The sequence below is a fragment of the Delphinapterus leucas genome, chromosome 18 (genome assembly GCF_059928025.1).
Source record: "Delphinapterus leucas isolate spDelLeu-1000000601 "Yukka" chromosome 18, BTC_Dleu_Yukka2, whole genome shotgun sequence".
Taxonomy (NCBI): domain Eukaryota; kingdom Metazoa; phylum Chordata; class Mammalia; order Artiodactyla; family Monodontidae; genus Delphinapterus; species Delphinapterus leucas.
The window spans coordinates 54941145-54960408 of NC_143146.1; the positions used below are offsets into that span (position 1 = coordinate 54941145).

The following is a 19264-nucleotide window of genomic DNA, read 5'->3' on the forward strand; positions in this document are numbered from 1 at the left end:
CATAGCTAATAAGTAGGTTAACTAATGTAGTTCATCAACATAAAGTCAACATTTCCTTGACTTTGTAATTTTGTCAGTTCAGTAATGGTAACATGAGTTATCTTCTGAGATTCAGAAGGACTAATTAGTCATTATAGATGTGATTTATTAATAAAAATAAAAAACAAGTTATTAAGTAAATGCGATTTATTCTGTAGACAAAAATTCTCAGGGACTTCACTGGTGGTCCAGTGGTTAAGAATCCACCTAGCAATACAGGGGACACGGGTTTGATCCCTGGTCGGGAAACTAAGATCCCACATGCTGCGGGGCAACTAAGCCCATGCACTGCAACTACTGAGCGCTTGTGCCTCAACTAGAGAACCCGCATGCCACAAACTGCAGAGCCCATGCGCTCGGGAGCCTGCGCGCCACAACTACAGAGTCTACAGTGCTCTGGAGCCTGTGCGCCACAACTAGAGAGCCTGCACACTGCAACTAAGACCTGATGCACCAAAAAAATAATAATAAATAAATAAACATTTTAAAAAAAACCTCTCAGAAAATGGGATCATTAGCAGGAAAAAATAATAAAATTGGAACCATTGTCATAGAACCATAGAATTTTAGATTTAGGATCTATCTTAGAGATAATTTAGGCAAACGCCCTCATTGAATAGATGAGGTAAGATATGTAGTTAGAATCTTTCCTCAGAGCACATAGATAGCTAGGGGTTTTAAGATATTATGCATTGATGTTTGTAAATTACCTTTAGTTTCTGATTGGAACTTTTAAATATCAGATTAAAAATGAAGTTTTCAGGTACTGACTACCAACTTGTGGTTCTGTTTGGGCACCATTGCCGTATTTTTCTTAGTGTAGCATTTGCATGTTTTATTGTCATTTACCCCTATTAAAAATAAGTGGAAAACTGATAAATGAAGACGCTGTTACCAGTGATAAGTATAGATCCCATATATAACATAATTAAGATGATAGTGGAAATCATAAAGCATGCTAGCTGTGTGGACTGTTGTTAGCTTCAACTGAATAATTTGACCATGTTCAGCTTGGAAGAGAGAGAACAAAACTAAAGAAGTACAGTGCTGGATATACCTCATCAAAATGATAACTAATGTTAATTAAACGTGGAATTAGGAATTTAGAATATTTTTAGCTCTATGTGAAGATCCATGTTCCAGTTTCATTCATTTGATTTTTGCACATATTTTCTGGAAGTCTTTATGTATTAAAGTGGGAAACTGTATCAGTTGGAGGATGTTTTTTGTGTTACTATAGTAAATACATCTTAAAACTGTTTTTCCCCAAGTTTGCAAGTTCCTAGTTGGTGTGACTTTGAAATCACACTGCTTTTAAGTATATGTTTTATTTCTATTTTAAAAACCTCTGCATTCACCATTTAGGTATAACAAAAAGTGAATTCATTCCTCCAGATTATAAATATCCTCTGTCTTCTGGAATATGGAACTTAGTGCACCATAAGATTCCCCAAACTAAGTGGCAAGCGTTCCCTAACACAGTATCCTCCTCTCTCCCTGAGCCTCTGTCTGCCTCAGCAGCATGGCACAAGTGAGGAAGCACCTCTGCTGCCCCTTTCATTCCTAGACTGATGGACCGACAGGCTCTGTCCCTAGGAGTTAGTGAAGCGCCAGCAAAAGTATCTATGATAATGTTATGGCACTATGCAATTTCACAAATCCAAGAGGAAAATTTATCAACACAGTGTTGTAATAATAACAAGGAAAACTTTTATTTTGGAGTTCCGTAAAGAGGAGGGAATGTCATTGTTTCCTCTTCTTAAACGTGGGACGTCTTAGAAGAACTTTCAGTAAAGTTCATAGAAGAAATTTCATAGTAGCCTGTCTGAATATTTCAAGAAATTCCATAAAAGTATTATACATGAACAAAAAAGACCAAACTTGACATGAAACACATGAATGAATCTCTAGTAAATGGTTAGCTAGAGTCTCTGTAGAAATCTGTTTAAAAGCCCAACCAAAAAGGTTAAAGGTTAGGAAGTATTACCTTTTGTCCAAGTGAAATCTAGAAATGGTTGCCAAAAATAACAAACAAAACAAAAAATGTTAGGAGTAATTCATTTATTTCTTAGATGATAAGTGTGAAGGTTTGAAGAGAGTGTGTGTGTGTGTGTGTGTGTGTGTGTGTGTGTGTGTGTACTGTATCTATTGAATGGCTCAATTTCCTAATACTTAAGTATCTGGAAAGTTTATGTCACTCCCATACCAGAGAAAATTGTGAGTATAATAGAAAAAAATAATTGCTGTAATCTGGGGGTTTTTTTCCTAAAATTCCTCAACCTTTATCAATGTTAAAGAGAAATATTGTTATTTTTAAATAGTCTGATTTTGTTTTCAAAATCACTTTATAAGTGCTTGCTACAAAAAGCTGGTCATATACCATTCTGTTGGTTGTAGTTTCTAATCCAACACCAATTCTAAAGACTTTTGACAAATTTTTTGATGTTTCAGATTTTTTTCTTTTAGTCTATTTCTATTGCAAAGAAACCAAATGTAATTAAAAGAAACAAACAAGTAAACCATATTGCTGACACGAACAAGACCTAAATCCAGTTAGTCTGCATGGTATTACATTGGTTATCTTAAGGAAAAAAATGAATGGATTTACAGAGACTATAACTCAAGTCAAGAGGCAGGTTGGTTTCCAGCATAACGCACAACCTCTTTCCTCTTCAGGAAGAATATAGTTACCTATATAATGAATAGGAGAGCAACAGTGACACCATTAGTGACAGATTTATTCTTGTCTGCTCAACACTGAAAGTCCTGTTATAAGGATACATAAGGTACAGAAGATAATGCTTTCTTTTTTAAATAAGGTCTACAACTACTCTTCTCAAGAATTTTAAAAATTTAAATATTTGAGAAAGGCTTGTTATAACCTTAAAATGACTTATTTAAATTATGTAGAGCAAGGTTTATTCATGTATCCGTTTATCACTTCTAATGTCTTGAACTTCTATAGGACATGTTACACAGCAAATACAAGTATGGGTTTCTAAACAAATGATCCCGATATTTTAACAGTTTACTTAATTGTGCTTATTTTTAAATATGTTTGTAAATTGAAGCAAATCAGCCTACCGAGTTTCCTGAATTGCACAATTTCTTTTCTTCAAAGGGTACTTTGTGAAACTGTAAAGGATTTCGTTGCCAAAGTAGAGAAGGCGCATGAAAAAACGTTGGAAAAAGCTGTTGCAGCCGATGCCGTGGCCAATAAAGTAAGCGGGAAGTGTTCAGGACAGGAAGGTTTTTTACTGACAGTGTTAATATTGAACTGTGTTTTATAGCTAAATTGATTAAGTGGCTTTCCTGCCAAAATATCTTAAACCAAGAGAAAAATTACTTTTGAATCAGATAGGAGGGTTTAAAACATGCTTTATGGTTAGTCCCTTTAATATGTAGGAAAACTGCATTGCTGAAGACCAACACGCCGAACTTGATAACTCAACTCCTTTTTCCCACTGATTGACATTTTGAAGGAGAAATGCACAGTAGTCAGGTCACATGGGGGGAAATGCTGGGAAGCTGGCTTTCCAGTGGGAAGAGTAATGGTTTTCCACTTCCAGGCAAACCTTGGCCACTCAAGTTCCCTCCCAGCATCATTGCTTGGATTTCCCAGATGTTATGATCCTCGGCCTCTTTCAGGGTTCTGTTTCTTGCTTTGCCTTTTTCTTTATAGGTATTTCTTTTCCGTTGTGAGCTTTCTGAGGCTAAAATAAGAATCGTTTACTGAACCTTGAATGCTACCATCTTTGCTTTCATTTGTTCACGACAGGGCATTCTCACAAAAGGCTTGGCTCTCTTGGGCTTTGCAAAGGAATGATCTTCCCCAGCTGTAGATGGTGGTTTGATTGAGTGGAAGGAAAAGAAAATAGAAATATACATTTGAAGTTTTCAGCCTCTTTCTCTTGTTTTTCTGCTCTGTGGAGAGCTTCAGGAAACAGAAACCCTCTGTAGTCACACTTTTTTCTCATAACTATCTCTGCTGTAACTCTCTCTTGGCACGTCATCAAAAATAAAGGGAGGCGGAAGGGACTGGAAATTGTGTGGAGGTAAAACGTATATTAGGCAGTAGCGTCAATAGCTCCAGTTCTAAATGTTTCTTTACTCTTAGGAATTCAAGAAAAGCAGAAAGAAACAAGGGCCCAGTACCTGTTTTCTTTCTGCATCGTTCTGCATCGTTCTTCCTTATCCTGTGCATATTCCTTTTTCTCTTTCTTTGAGCCAATAATCCCTTAAGTACTGTCACTCCTTTGCAAGCCAAAGGTTTGAAGGTGAGTTTACAAGACTCAGCCAGACTTGGCAGTTTGTGTTTACAAGACTCAGACAGGCTTGGCAGTGCCGTAAGTTGATTACTTAAAAAAAAAAGTTTATGCAATGTTTTGTATAATGTACAGCAAATTTTGTATAATGTGTAAATTGTCAATGTAATGTGTCACTTTATCGTGAAGCTTCGTTGTTTTCTTTTGAAGAAAAATAGCTTTTGGAAGACTGTAAAGATTTTCACGTGTGCAGTGGTGCTTGAATAGTTCTGGAAGTATAAATCAGTAAATTTACAGAATAATTGTGCTGTTTTCTAAAAAATTATAAATTATTAAGTCCATAGCTGTCTAAGGTATAATTTATAATAGATAACCAATTAATGATAAACATCAGTGTAGGCATCTTTCCTCTAAAAATCAAAAACCATTCATTTAAACTATCACTTTCCATCTCCACTAAATGAAGATTCATTACCGCGTTTTTGTTTTCTTAGTGTTCAGTTCTAAATGAGAAGCTTGAACAACTGCTCCAGGCTTTGCACACAGATTCCCAGGCTAGTCCGGTTCTCCCGGGCATCAGCCCTCTCATTGTAGAAGAAGATCCTGTGGAATCGTCCAGCGAAGAATCCTTGTGTGAAAGCAAGGAACAACTCTTGGATGACACTACAAAACCTTCCTCCCAGAAAACTGTCAAACCGAGGGAAATAATGCTGCGGGCAAACAGTTTAAAGAAAGCAGTGAGGCAAGTCATTGAAGAGGCCGGAAAAGGTACACATTAACAAAAGTAACTTCTGAAGAAGGGAGCAGCATTCCCGTGGCAAGCACAAGGGAATTTTCCTATTGGTCAGTCTGGACACACTTTAAAAAGTTTCAGAGATAAAGTACACTGGAAACATTAAAATAAAGTTAAAAATTACCTTTAAATCATATTTCTAAAATTAAAAGTTTTTTAAACTGGAATCTGTTAAATTCTTAAAGAATATCAAACCTATAAACTACTTTGAAAATATTTTAACATTTATTTCCTAAATGTTGATGTTGCTTTTTTAAGAGTTTATAAAAGTTACACGTATATTTTATTTTTTTGTATTAATGTAATATGTATACTTCTCTTAGAATTTTAGTAGTAGATTAGAAGTTAACTTTAATACAAATAATTAATATTCAGAAACAGATTGTAACTTGTAATTGGACTTGTATTTCATTCTCTAAAGTTCTTATATTTTATTTTTCTCTTCCACTAAAAATATAATTTTGACACTTTAAAATATTTCCTTTTATAATCTAGTACTTAACAGACATCACATGACCCCAAAGTTCATTGCCAATCAGTGCTTATTTGTGAATGTGGAATCTCTTTGGGTTTCTATTTCAATTTTCCTTTTTTAAGCATATTTTAATATTTATGGATCTTATTTTTGCTTGTTCAAACATACTTCTCTTCTGGGTACTTAAAGTGATGGATGACCAGACAGTTCACTCCTCTGAACCAGTTAATCAATCATTTGATTATGATAGCACAGAAACAGATGAGTCTAAAGATGAATCAAAAGAAGATGATGCAAAAGCGTCATTAACTGGTAAGAAAACTGTGATAAAATTATTTTGGAATTAAATAAAATGTAATTCTGCTTTTAGTTTTTGAAAGGCCTGTCAGTTTGAAATAAACTCTTTGCATTTTTATTTTTAACAAGGTTTTTCAGAAGTTAAAGCTTAGATATTCATGAGTGCTAAAATAATGAAGGTAACATTATTTAGACCGTTGTCAAATACTCTCACATCCCTTTTTTATCACATGATCTAGAAATCATCATAATAAACTAAGGATTTGGGGACCAAATGTGGCTAAATATCTTAATTTTCCTGAAGAAAGAGTAAACACCAAAACAGCAGTTTTTAACCTATTTTAACCCTCAGATTCCTTTGAGAATAATATGGAAGCTGCAGGCCTCACATGCATAAAACTTGACATTTAAATAATTTATCAGTCCCTTGAGTTCCATTGATCAGCCTAGATGGCTGATAATCCTTATCGCTAAATTAAGTTTTTAAATCATAGGACATCTAGTTACAACCCTATCTCTACTGAAATTATTTTTGCCAGGAAATTATTGTGTAGTTGCTTGAATAATATTAACTATTTCTCTACCTTTTAGGTTTTAATTGAAAATGAATTTATACTTTTAATTTTTCATGTTGTATGAGGGAAAAAGTGTTAATTTACTAGAATAAAACAAGCAGAAATATTAATGAAGATGAGAAGATAATATGAAAATAATTACATAGTACTAATGAAAATCAATTGATATTATATCACAACTGTTTGCCATCATTAAATTTTTGCTTTTACTTTCATTACATATAAACTTGGATAGATTACCTAAGTTCTCTGTGGTTTCCTCATTTGTGAAATGCTATAATGATAATAGTGATAAAATGATAATAATGTACCTACTTGTTGCGACCTTTAAATAAGTTAACACACATTAAGTGCCTAAAATAGCACCTGGTACACTGTGCTGTAAAGGAATGTTTGCTGTCATTATCACTATTATGATTATTGCTACTACTTCCGCTGTTGTTGCTAACTACACTAACTTTGAAAGAGTAGTTCTTAATTATATTTAAAACTCTTAGAAACTTTGAAATTAGACCATATTATAGACCCCACATGTCTGACATACAACCAGTGCTTTTATATTCTACATCCTTAGTCCTTTTAGACCTTAATGTGTACCTATTCCAGCACACAACCCAATTTTATAACCTTAGATCTTTTAGACCTTAAATGGCCCCATTGCAGGATATAATCCAACGCAGGCATATTTTACAACCTTGACCGACGGTCATTGAGCCTTCGGACTGCTCACTTTCACTTCGTCCCCCTCTTATGGTCAGCTCTAATTCTTAGGAGGTTTTTTTTTTTGTTAATGTATTGAGCTTTATATATTCTTCCTTAAATTTCTACCCATGATTACAGTTATTATTAATAAACTTTTATGTATGATAATGTTAACAGTAACAACTACTGACATTTGTGTAGGGCTTTATGGCTAGTTTAAAAGCAATTTCACACACATCATTTCACGATATTGAAGATGACTCTGCTGTGCGGCAACCCTGAAATGATACTGAAAACAGCTTTCATGGCATCGTAGTCTCTTCCCACACATTATATCTCCTTTTCCAGATTCTCTCTCCTAAATTGTTTTACCAATCTAATTTGATGATTTTATACTTTTTTTTTCTGGTTGCACCCATTTGGTCACTATGATACCCCATTAAAATACAATGCTCCGTTTTCAGCAATATTCTCCAGATATTTCTGTAATGCAAGAATACTCCGATACCTGTACTACTCATTCTGGACATAATGAGCCATAACGAATGGCTCTCTTTGGAGGATTGGTTTTTCAGCACTCATTGGTAATGGTTTTCTAACCAGCTACCATCCCACCTTACTATACTCTCATGAATTTGACACTTCCATTATAGCCTGCAAAGGAAACCAAAAAAATACAGATGTAGTGGTGTAGATATTGTTATTGAAATAGGCATAGATTATACAAGTCTTTATGGAGCAGTATTTGATCTTATTTTTTGGCTAGTAATCCAATTCAGTGGGAATCAGTAGCAGTAGAAGTGTTTCTGTATTAATCATTAATTTTTTGAAGAATATTCATTGTATTATCATTGAATAATATAATAATTCGTATATCTGAGATGTGCAAAATACACATTAATATGATCAATGAGATGTTATGTTTAACAAGAACCATGAAACATTAATTTAGTTACCTGCAATGGAAGATCAATCTTAGTCACTAGAACACACTCTGTTTTTTATCAGAGATGAATATCAAAAGGTTATTTTTATTAGAAATTAGTTCCAGGGCTCCCATCTGTCAAAAAAAAAAAAAAAAAAAGAGTGGCTGTTCTGCTACTTTTCTTTAGTGCACCTGGACTGTTTTTGAACAGAGAGATGAGTGTGTAAGATTAATATAGTTAGTTTGTAATTAGTCTTAGGGAGAGTAAAGATAATTAAGTTTTAGAGTATTTTTAAATTGAGTTTGAGGATTACTGTTTTTTTAAACACTTGCCAATCGCTCCTAAATTAGTTAAAGATACTATTTGCTCTCCATTAAATTGCCCCAGTTTAGATAGAATTAAATCTCTCTTTTTGTTGTTTACTTTGAGAGTAATTCTGTTTTGGAATAATTTTTTAAACATATTGAGCTTTTATAAAAATATAATAAAACTGTTTTGGACAAATCATTGTCTTGAGTAAATAATTAATTGGGAAGTACAGGAAAAGTATATTGGTTTCATTTGAAAAAATAATATTTTTCCTTCCAAGTGTAGAAGAAAATGTCACTCATGTTTCACTGTTAGCTCTGGGAATTACATTCCTTAAATTTTATCATTTATCCAACATTTTTGAGAAAAGGATTGCATTGGTAGTATACACTGCAACACATGTTCCGTTTTCAAAAATTGTCAGGCTTCAGAATTTCCTTTTTTTTAAATAATGGGTTTCTCACATTCAAATTATGAGTATCACTGACCTTTAATTATGGTAAGCATCTATTTTTTATTAATTGCCATCTGTTCAAAATGGGAGATCAAGACTTCTAACTGTGGCAGACTCCTTCCACACAGTAAATCCCAAGAAAATGAACAGAAAATGGTAAAAGAATAAACACAATGTAATTATTTTTGGTTCTACTGATTAAACATGTATGAAATTATTTTATGTCTTGAGTGTGTAAGGACTTGCTTCTTTTTATAACTTTATCTCCTTTTAATCTGGACTTTTTGCCAACAGTTAAAACTGCACCTCGGTCTCCAGATGGCCGGGCAAGTCGTTCCCAAACTGACTCTGGCTCTGGTCCTGCTGTGGCAGCCAGTAAAGAAAACCTCCCAGTGCTCAATACCAGAATAATCTGCCCAGGTAGTACAGATTCTGAAACATGGTGTATTTTTAAGTATTTCCGTGAAAACGTATAAGTACTCATTTTCCTGAACTATAGCACTGTGTTCTTTTTTTTTTTTTTAAGATTTATTATTTATTTATTTTTGTTTATTTTTGGCTGTGCCGGGTCTTAGTTGTGGCACCGGGATCTTCGTTGAGGCATGCAGGACCTGTCGTTGAGGCGTGTGGGCTCTTCATTGTGGTGCGCAAGCTTCTCTCTAGTGGTGGTGTGCGGGTTTTCTCTTCTCCAGTTGTGGTGCGCAGGCTCCAGGGCACGTGGGCTTTGTAGTTTGCGGCACGTGGGCTTAGCTGCCCAGCGGCATGTGGGATCTTAGCTCCCTGACCAGGGATCAAAGCTGTGTCCCCTGCATTGTAAGGCGGATTCTTTACCACTGAACCACCAGGGAAGTCCCTAGAAATGTGTTCTTAAAGGTAAATGTTCCTTTAAGAAAATGTTCCTGGTACTCTTGTCAGTCAGAGTCCAGATCCTTAGACTTTGGTGTGTACAAGAGTTGCCTAGGAAGTATTAAAGCAAGTGTTTCTGAACCCTGCCCTGAGAAATTCTGATTGAGTAGTTCTAGAGTGGAGCCCAGGAATCTGCATGTAAGTACTCATGGTAAATTTGATCTTATATTCTACTACCTTTTATGTATCTCCATAGCCTTCCCTGGATAAAGACTTGGGATTAGGATAATATTAGCAGAAACCAAAGGACTTGTGTGGAAAGGATGGGATGTAGATGTAGATGTAGATGTAGATGTAGATGTCTCAGAGGTCTCCTTAAGTACCATTTGTTTGACTCAGTGAAAACTTTCCAGATTCGTTCCAGAGTAGATTGGAACCCAAATTACACCCTGAAAATCAATTTCTCCTACAAATTATTTTTAAAGGTGAATCATAATTCAATAATAATAGTTGGAGACTTTATTATCCCACTTTCAGTAATGAATAAAACAACTAGACAGCAAGAAGGAAATAGAAAATTTGAAAAACCCGTAAGACAAGTATAGCTAATATGTCTACAGAACACTCCACCTAACGATAGCAAAATACACATTCTTCTCAAGTGCATATGGAAAATTCTCCAAGATAGACCATATATTAGGCCATAAAACAATTCTAAATAAATTTAGAAGGATTGAAATCATAGAAAGTATGATCTCCAACCACAATGGAATGAAATTAAAAATCAATAACAGAAGGAAATTTGGGAAATGCACAAATATGTGGAAATAAGTGGGTCAAAGAAAAACAAATCACAGAGAAATTTTAAAAAATACTTTGGTATGAATGAAAACAAAAATACACCATACCAAAATTTATTTGATGCAGCTAAAGTAGTGCTAGAGTGAAATGTATTAAATGTCTATATTTGAAAAGTAGAATGACTACAAAAACCTAACTCTCCACTTTAATAAACTAGAAAAATAAGAGTAAACAAACCCATAACGAGCAGTAGGAAGGAAATAATAAAGTTTTTAGTGGAAATAAGTGAAATAGGAGAATATAAAACATTACAGAAAATCAATAAAACCAGAAGTTGGTTCTGTGAACAGTTTAACAAAATTGATAAGCCTTTAGCTAGACTGACCCAGAAAATAAGAGAGAAGATTCAAGTTCCTTAAATCAGGAATGAAAGAGGAGACATTGCTATGGACCTTACAGAAATAGAAAGGATTGTAAGGAAAAACTATAAAATATTGCATGCCAACAAATTAGATAACTTAGATGAAATGGACAAACTCCTAGAAACAGGCAAACTACTGAAACTGATTCAAGAAGAAATAGAAAATCTAGCTGGATCTATGACAAGGAAAGAGATTGAATTAGTAATCAAAAAACTTCCTCCAAAGAAAAGCCCAGGCCCAAATTGCTTCACTGGTGAATTCTACCAAATGTTTAAAGAAGAATTAATACACCAGTCCCTTACAAACTCTTCCAAAAACTAGAAAAAGAAAGAACACTTTTCTTAACTTACGTTTTATTTATTTTTTATTAAAGTGTAGTTGATTTACATTATCATGTAAGTTTCAGATGTATAGCACAGCAATTCAGTTTCATATATATATTCTTTTTCAGATTCTTTTCCTTTATAGGTTATTACATAATATTGAGTATAGTTCCCTGTGCTATACAGTAGATCCTTGTTGGTTATCTATTTTATACATAGTAGTGTGTGTATGTTAATCCCAGCCTCCTAATTTATCCCTCCCCCCATGTCCCTTTCCCCTTTGGTAACCATAAGTTTGTTTTCTTTGTCTGTTAGTCTCTTTCCGCTTTGGAAATAAGATCATTTGTGTCTTTTTGTTGTTGTTGTTGAAAGAACACTCTCTAACTCATTCTATGAGGCCAGTATTACCCTGACACCAAAACCAGTCAAAGACATCATGAGAAAACTATAGACCAATATCCTTGATGAATAGTAACGCAAAAATCCTCAACAAAATCCTAGCTAACTGAATCCAACAACATATAAAAAGAATTATACACCATGATCAAGTGAATAGTATCCTACTAATGCAGAATTGATGCAACATATGAAAATTAATCAACGTAGTATACCATCTTAATAGAATAAGGAGCAAAAACTATACAATCATCTCAATAAATACAGAAAAGGCATTTAAAAAAAATTCGACACCTTCCAGTGGTAATACCACTCAACAAACTAGGAATAGAAAAAAACTTCTTTAGCCTGAGAAGGGCATCTATGAAAAACCTATAGCCAACCTCATATTTAATGGTGAAAGGCTGAAATCTTTCTCCCTAATATTAGGAGCAAGACAAGGATGTCCAAACTAGCCACTTCTATTCAGCCTTGTTGGAGCTTCTACCTTGGGCAATTAGGCAAAATAAAAAGAATTAAAGGCGTTCAAACTGGAAAGGAGAAAGCAAAACTGTATCTCTTCATACTTTGACCTTGTATATAGAAAATCCTAAGGAATACACACACACACACACACACACACACACGCACAATTAGAGCTAATAAACAAAAACAAGGTTTCAAGATAAAAGAGCAATATATAAAAAAAATTGTATTTCTGTACACTAGTAATGAACAATCTGAAGATCTTTAGAAAATAATTTCCAATAGCATCCAAAATAACCCAAAAAACTGAGTAAATTTAACCAAGAAGCTGAACTATTTGAATACTGAAAACTACAAAACATTGTTGAAAGAAATTTTAAAAGACCTAACAAAATTGAAAGACATCTGTGTTCATGGATCAGAGGACTAGATATTACTAAGATGGCAGCTCTCCTCAAATTGAGCCAAAGATTCCACACAACCCTTATCAAAATCACAATTGCCTTTTTTGAAGAAATTGATAAGCTGACCTTAAAATTCTTAATGGAAATACGAAGAACTCAGGATAGCTGAAAAGTCTTGAAAAGGAAGAACAAAGTTGAAGGAAAAACACTTTCTGATTTCAAAATTTCCTCCAAAGCTACAGTAATCAAAACTGCATAGTGCTGTCATGAAAATGGTCATATAGATCAATAGAATAGAACTGAAAGTCCAGAAATAAACCCCTACATTTATGGTCAATTGATTTTCAACAAATGTGCTAAGACAATTATTTAATGAGGAAAGAATAGTCTTTTCAATCAGTGGTACCAGGGCAACTAGATATTCACATGCAAAGAATTATGATGGACCCCTGCCTCACACCACATATAAAAATTAACTCATTATGGATAAAAGACTTAAAGGTAAGAGCTAAAAATATGAAACTATAAAATGAAAACATAGACATAAATGTTCATAACCTTGGATTAGGCAGTGTTTCTTAGCCATGACTCCAAAAACACAAACAACAAAAGAAAAAAAGATAAATTGGACTTCACTAAAATTAAAGATTTTTGTGAATCAAAGGGCACTGTCAAGAAAGTGAGATCCAATCCACAGGATGGGAGAAAATAGTTGCAAATAATATATCTGATAAAGGACTAGCATCCAAGATATATAGATAAATCTTAAAAATTCAACAATAGAAAGACATATCCCAATTTAAAAATGGGCAAAGGATCTGAGTAGACATTTTCCCTAAAAGTTATTCAAATGTCCAATAAGCACATGAAAAGATGCTCAACATCATTGCTCACAGGGAAATGAAGTGAAATCCACAATGAGATACCACTTTACCCTATTGGGATGACTATCAAAAAAAGACAGATAATAACAAATATTGGCAAGGACATGGAGAAATTGGAACTTTCATGCACTGCTGGTTAGAATGTAGAATGGTGCAGCCATTTTGGAAAACAGTTTGGCAGTTCCTCAAAGGGTTAAACACAGAGTTAACATATAATCCAGAAACTCTACTACTACATATATACCCATAAGAACTGAAAATACATGTCTGCACAAAAACTAGTACATGACTGTTTTTAGCAACATTGTTCATAGTAGCCAAAAAGTGGAAACAACCCAAATATTCATCAGTTGATGAATGGAGGAACAAAATGTGGTATATCCATACAATGGAATATTAGTCAACCGTTAAAAGGATGAAGCGGTGATATATGCTACAACATGATTACCCTTGAAAACATTATGCCAAGCAAAAGAAGCTCAACACAAAAAGGCACATATTATATGATTCCATTTACATGAAATGTCCAGAATAGTCAAATCCACAGAGAAAGAAGATAGTTTAGTGGTTCCCAGGATCTGAGAACAGGGGGCAATGGGAGGAATGGAAAATGACTGCTAATGGGTAAGGGGTTTCTTTGGGGGAGTAATAAAAAGTTCTCAATTAATAGTGATCACCACACAACTTTGTGTATATACTACAAACAACTAACTGAATTATATACTTTAAAGGAGTGAATTTTATGGTATGTAAATTATATCTTAATGAAAATATTAAAATAAAAAAGATAAATCCAGAACACATTTGGTTCTGGAAAGGCTTCCATGTCTAGAGGTCATATCTCTCTTCAAACCTGGAGCCCTGGGATGGACCTTTCTGGGCTGAAGCTGTAAATATGGCTAACCTTAAAACATTTTAGAAAATACTGTACTTTTCTATGGGGCATCTGAAATATGACTCTTCACCTCTTCAAACTGTTCTTTTCTCTCACCAGCATGGTTGTTTTGTTCATCTGTTTACTTATTTAGACATAAAGGGAACTGTCATAGCAGAGCATACCATTGCATATTCAAAACTATGAAATTAAATGACAGAATAAAATTCATCTTGATTATTTGATAATCAGCTAAACTTTGTAGTTAAATAATGAACGTCTTCTAAGAGGAGCACATTGTTGAGGAAAGGAATGTTTGCTAACGAAAGGACTTTTTTTCCTCGTGTTTCTCAATTGCATGACATATTTTTCTGAACTATTCTTTCCTTTTTGTCGATCTGTTCCCTTGGGTCCCTATTCCTTTGTCTTCTCGCCAGACTTTAGTGCTTCTAGCCTTAATATTGGGTTTGTAGATCATAAACTTCGTTAGCTTTGAATACCATAACTAGTTAGTCGAAAGCTAACTAGTTGTTGAAATGAATTTGAAGTTTTGCATATTTAGAGGTAATATAAATGCTTCATTTTTATGTTCAATACTGTATTCTTCTAAAATTCATAAATACCTGTGTTTGATATTTTGCTACTTATTCTTGACACCAAAACTGAATTTTCACCTTAGCATGTCAACATTTTTACTTGAGTATCATTATCTATGCTTTGAGAGTATGGAAGTGATAACTCTTATGACATTCTGGATAATTCAGCCTTTATTGTAAATTCCTTACAGGCTTACTGCCTTATTTGCTAATAAAAAGGAAGTAATATTTACTTGTTGAAGTTACAGAATCATTGATGGTAAATAAGAAACTGTCACAAAGAGATTCCTATTTAGGTCCTCACCTGCTTCATTTTTTATGACGACAACCATCCAAGAAGCATCAACAACCTTGTATTTACCATGTATGGCTGAGTTGTTTTGCTGTGCACCTGATACTATCTCAACATTGTTAATCGGCTAGACTCCAATATAAAATAAAAAGTTTAAAAAAAACCTTGTATTTACCAACGTCATAGTTCTTAGTTATGATTAATGAGAAGAACAGACACTGAAAGCCATGCTTTGGGAGCAAGGTGTTTCTGATTAGGTCTAAAAACAATGAACTGGCTCTTTCTGTTTTTCTCTTAATGCGCGATCCTGTATTTTTTTCCGTCCAGGTTTAAGAGCAGGACTAGCTGCCTCAATTGCTGGGAGTTCTATTATCAACAAAATGTTACTAGCAAATATTGATCCTTTCGGTGCAACGCCATTTATTGACCCAGATCCAGATTCAGTGTAAGAAAATACTTCTGCAAATATTTTGTTTTGGCTTTCCTTGTTTCTGCTTTATACGAATGGTAACATTTTAAATGCATTGCAGTAAATATAGTTTCACATCCAAAAAGGATCATCAGAAAAGTTCAAAAGTCGATAATGATGAGTACGTTGACCCACTTGAAATACAGTGGTTTTCATGATCTGAGGTAGGTCCCTTCCAGTCTGTGGTCTTGGATAACAACCCAATGGCGAAGTGAGTCACAGCTCTGCACACTTTTCCCTGGAATATTTTATTCATCGCTGCCTTCATACTCACATTTTGCCTATTCCTTTCACCTCATTTTTTCTCCGTCTTGCCAATTCTGCCATCTGTCCACATTCGGCCTCTAGGTTTACTTATTTCAGAAAGCTTCTGGCCCACATTGGTCCCTTCCCTTCTCAAAACTCCTTAAAAAAATTAGCTGTTCAGTATGTACTTCTTTCTACTTCCATATTAAATTTTGCTTTTGCTATGTCTCATTTCTCTAATGACACTCTTGAAGGACACTACTCCTTTGTATTTACTTTCCAGAGCACCTAGAAGAAGGGACTCGATCTAGTTGTTTACTGCTCAATAAATGTTCAATAAAAGTACAAGTGTGGAGGAGACTTTCTAATTAAAAAAAGAGGACAATTGACATCTGACTGCAAGGCCCTCCCATTTGTGTGCATAGTGAGGGGCTTATGTAGGAGGTAGAATGAAGATTTTGTTACAATTAATAGAAAAGCCTTACCATGACTCTGTCTCTGCTTTGCCCTGCCCACCATCACTTTACATCATATGTACTGAAAATCACAGACATGTACTGGGGTCGTGCGCATGGCATATGAATAGGAAATGATTCCTGCTAAGCTTCCCTCTCTTCTATAAGAAACGGAGGCTTGAATGGTGTTAAGCGCTATTTTGTGTGCAGATTGTAATTGTTTTTAGGAACCAGAAATTGACTTTTATGTACTTTTCCTTATTATAGAGATGGATATTCTGAAAAATGTGTCATGAACAATTACTTTGGGATTGGATTAGATGCAAAAATTTCATTAGAATTTAATAATAAGAGAGAGGAGCACCCTGAAAAATGCAGGTAATTTTGGTAATAGCAATAATGTAATTATGCAAAGGCAATTTTACTTTAATTTCGTTTATTACCTCTTTTGCTCTCTCTGCCTTTCAAGGGTAAATAAATAATAGTTATACTGAAGTTCTCTGCCAACATTTATTTTCAGGAGCCGAACTAAAAACTTGATGTGGTATGGAGTCCTTGGAACCCGGGAGTTATTACAGAGATCGTACAAGAATTTGGAACAGAGAGTTCAACTTGAGGTAAGTTCATCTAGAAGTAAAGGCATTTCACGTTATCTTACTTTCAAAAAAAAAAAAGATTTATTTGTGGAGCTGATTTGGCCTCAGTTTCTCTTGAATAGTGTTTAAACACTTGAGGAGAAAAAATAAAAGTGGTTATCAACTTTACACCAAAGGAGATATAGACACTGGATATGTGTGACACAATTGTCATTAGATCCTGAAATTTGGATGTTCCTATGGAATTGAGGTGCTCTGTGAAATGGTAGGGCCATGGGAGTACATATATATGGGATAGTGTTTTTTTTAAGTCTTTATTGAATTTGTTACAATATTGCTCTGTTTTTTGTTTTTTGGGTTTTTTTTGTGGTACGCGGGCCTCTCACTGTTGTGGCCTCTCCTGTTGCAGAGCACAGGCTCTGGACGCGCAGGCTCAGCGTCCATGGCTCCCAGGCTTAGCCGCTCCTCGGCATGTGGGATCTTCCCAAACCCGTGTCCTCTGCATCGGCAGGCAGACTCTCAACCACTGCGCCACCAGGGAAGCCCAATTGCTTCTGTTTTTTATGTTTTGGTTTTTTGGCCAAGAGGCATGTGGGATCTTAGCTCCCTGACCAGGGATCAAACCTGCACCCCCTGCATTGGAAGGCGAAGTCTTAACCACTGGACCGCCAGGGAAGTCCCCAGGATAGCATTTTAAACAGATTTTTCCATTTTAATTTTCCAAATTCTGACCCAATTCTATAATGCCTGAAGTTTCACAAATCCCTCAAAGTATCATAGTAAATAGAACCTTTTAATTTAAATGTATTTTTTGTTTTAATTATCTCTAACAAGTTACTTAAATGAAAAGGGATTTTGAGCATTTAAACTTTTTAGTATTTTTAAACTAATTTAAATAGTAAATTAAGGACAGCAAAAGTTATTTAATCTCTGATTAACAGGAAAAAGAAAATTGGGGACATGACTCTGAAAAGTCTACTGCTTTCTTAGAATGTTATTTTCTTTCACCTTTGATCCAGGGCTCACTGTTTATGCTGATAAGCATGTCTTTCCTATCTTGTATCTTTTTATAACTAGATATTTTAAATTGAGGTATAGACTGCATACAGAAAAGTGTGCCAATCTTAAGTTGACAACTCAGTGTATTAAACAGGACGTTTTTATTTTAGGTGTTACCTTGATAGTGGAACGTAGACTATCAAGAGGTGCCTGGCTCATTCATGATCAACTAAATGTCCTAGTAAAGATAAGCCTGTTCTACCTTCCACTCTAGAGCATAACTACATGATCAGCTGGTTTGATTTATCATTGCTTGTAAAATTAAGATAGATGTTACTGGCTGAAAAGGTACAAAATGAGGAAGGCTCACGCTTAGTAAACACTATCCTTGGCAGCCCCATCCGTCACTCAACTTGGGTTCTTGCCTATGGATTGTAGCGTAATCGTTCATTTTCTTTATTAACATCCCCTAGTCGGCCACACTCTCCTTAAGGACAGGTAGGAAGTTGTGTTCATCTTTGTTATCCCCGTTGTCTTGCACAGTTCCTGGCCCTGACTTGAGAAGGAAATAGGCAGATCATCATTTTACCCTGATTTGTTAAGTGCTGTGATCAAGACCCGTAGCTGGGCATCTTTAAGATTTAGGGAACTATCTGGATTCAGAATGACTCCATTGCCTTTATTTCTGGAAGAGCCCTCAGCTCTGCAGAAGTACTACTTCTGTCTTTTTTTATTGGTGGTCCAAATTCTGAACAATACCCTACACAGCTGTTTTGTAATCTCCATTTAGCAGAGGTTCTTAACACTTTTTGAGCTGTGGACCCCTTTGGCATGCTAGTGAAACTATGGACTCCTTCTCAGAATATTATTTTTAAAGCATTAGTTAAATATATATACATACAAAAGAAAATAATATTGAAATAAATTAACGAAATATTTTTTAAAGTGTTATAGAGTATTATATGTGTTTCTTCATTGCCACATAAAATGACAAACCTCCAACAGCATATATAATAAGCACCATACTTTTGAAGTAATGATGAACAGAGATCTTAAGAGATATCTGAAACATCTGTAATATAATAGAAAACATCTGTTTCTAATGGTGATGATGTCACAGGTATTGCTAATATGTGGATTGCTATCTACATTTATAATTGAGCGCAATGCTAAATTTCAGAGGTTGCTGACCATAAGAAATAAGTTTTTACCATTCCAGTTAACAGACCCCTCAATCTATCTGAATCTGTCCACAAAGAAACATTAACATTTAACATAGAAGTTTATGTTGAATGATTAAAAGGAAAGTAAATTTAGTAAAACAAGATAAATGAAAGCATGTTAATATACACAAAAGGTAA

At 34.7% G+C, this 19264-nt stretch overlaps 1 protein-coding gene across 9 annotated transcripts in view; it reads left to right on the forward strand.

The window, feature by feature from the left end:
• The window catches only part of DGKH (diacylglycerol kinase eta), a 179836-nt gene that overhangs the window by 128825 nt on the left and 31747 nt on the right, over window positions 1–19264 (forward strand). For all 9 annotated transcript variants that reach the window (XR_016388684.1, XR_016388685.1, XM_022574919.2 and 6 more), the window contains 7 exons: window positions 3161–3260; window positions 4799–5072; window positions 5762–5884; window positions 9130–9255; window positions 15466–15583; window positions 16576–16686; window positions 16829–16925. Coding sequence is in view for 7 of the 9 variants with exons in the window: in XM_022574919.2 (XP_022430627.1) it covers window positions 3161–3260; window positions 4799–5072; window positions 5762–5884; window positions 9130–9255; window positions 15466–15583; window positions 16576–16686; window positions 16829–16925 (949 nt within the window). In the remaining 2 variants the exon portion in view is untranslated. The remainder of the gene's footprint in view (window positions 1–3160; window positions 3261–4798; window positions 5073–5761; window positions 5885–9129; window positions 9256–15465; window positions 15584–16575; window positions 16687–16828; window positions 16926–19264) is intronic.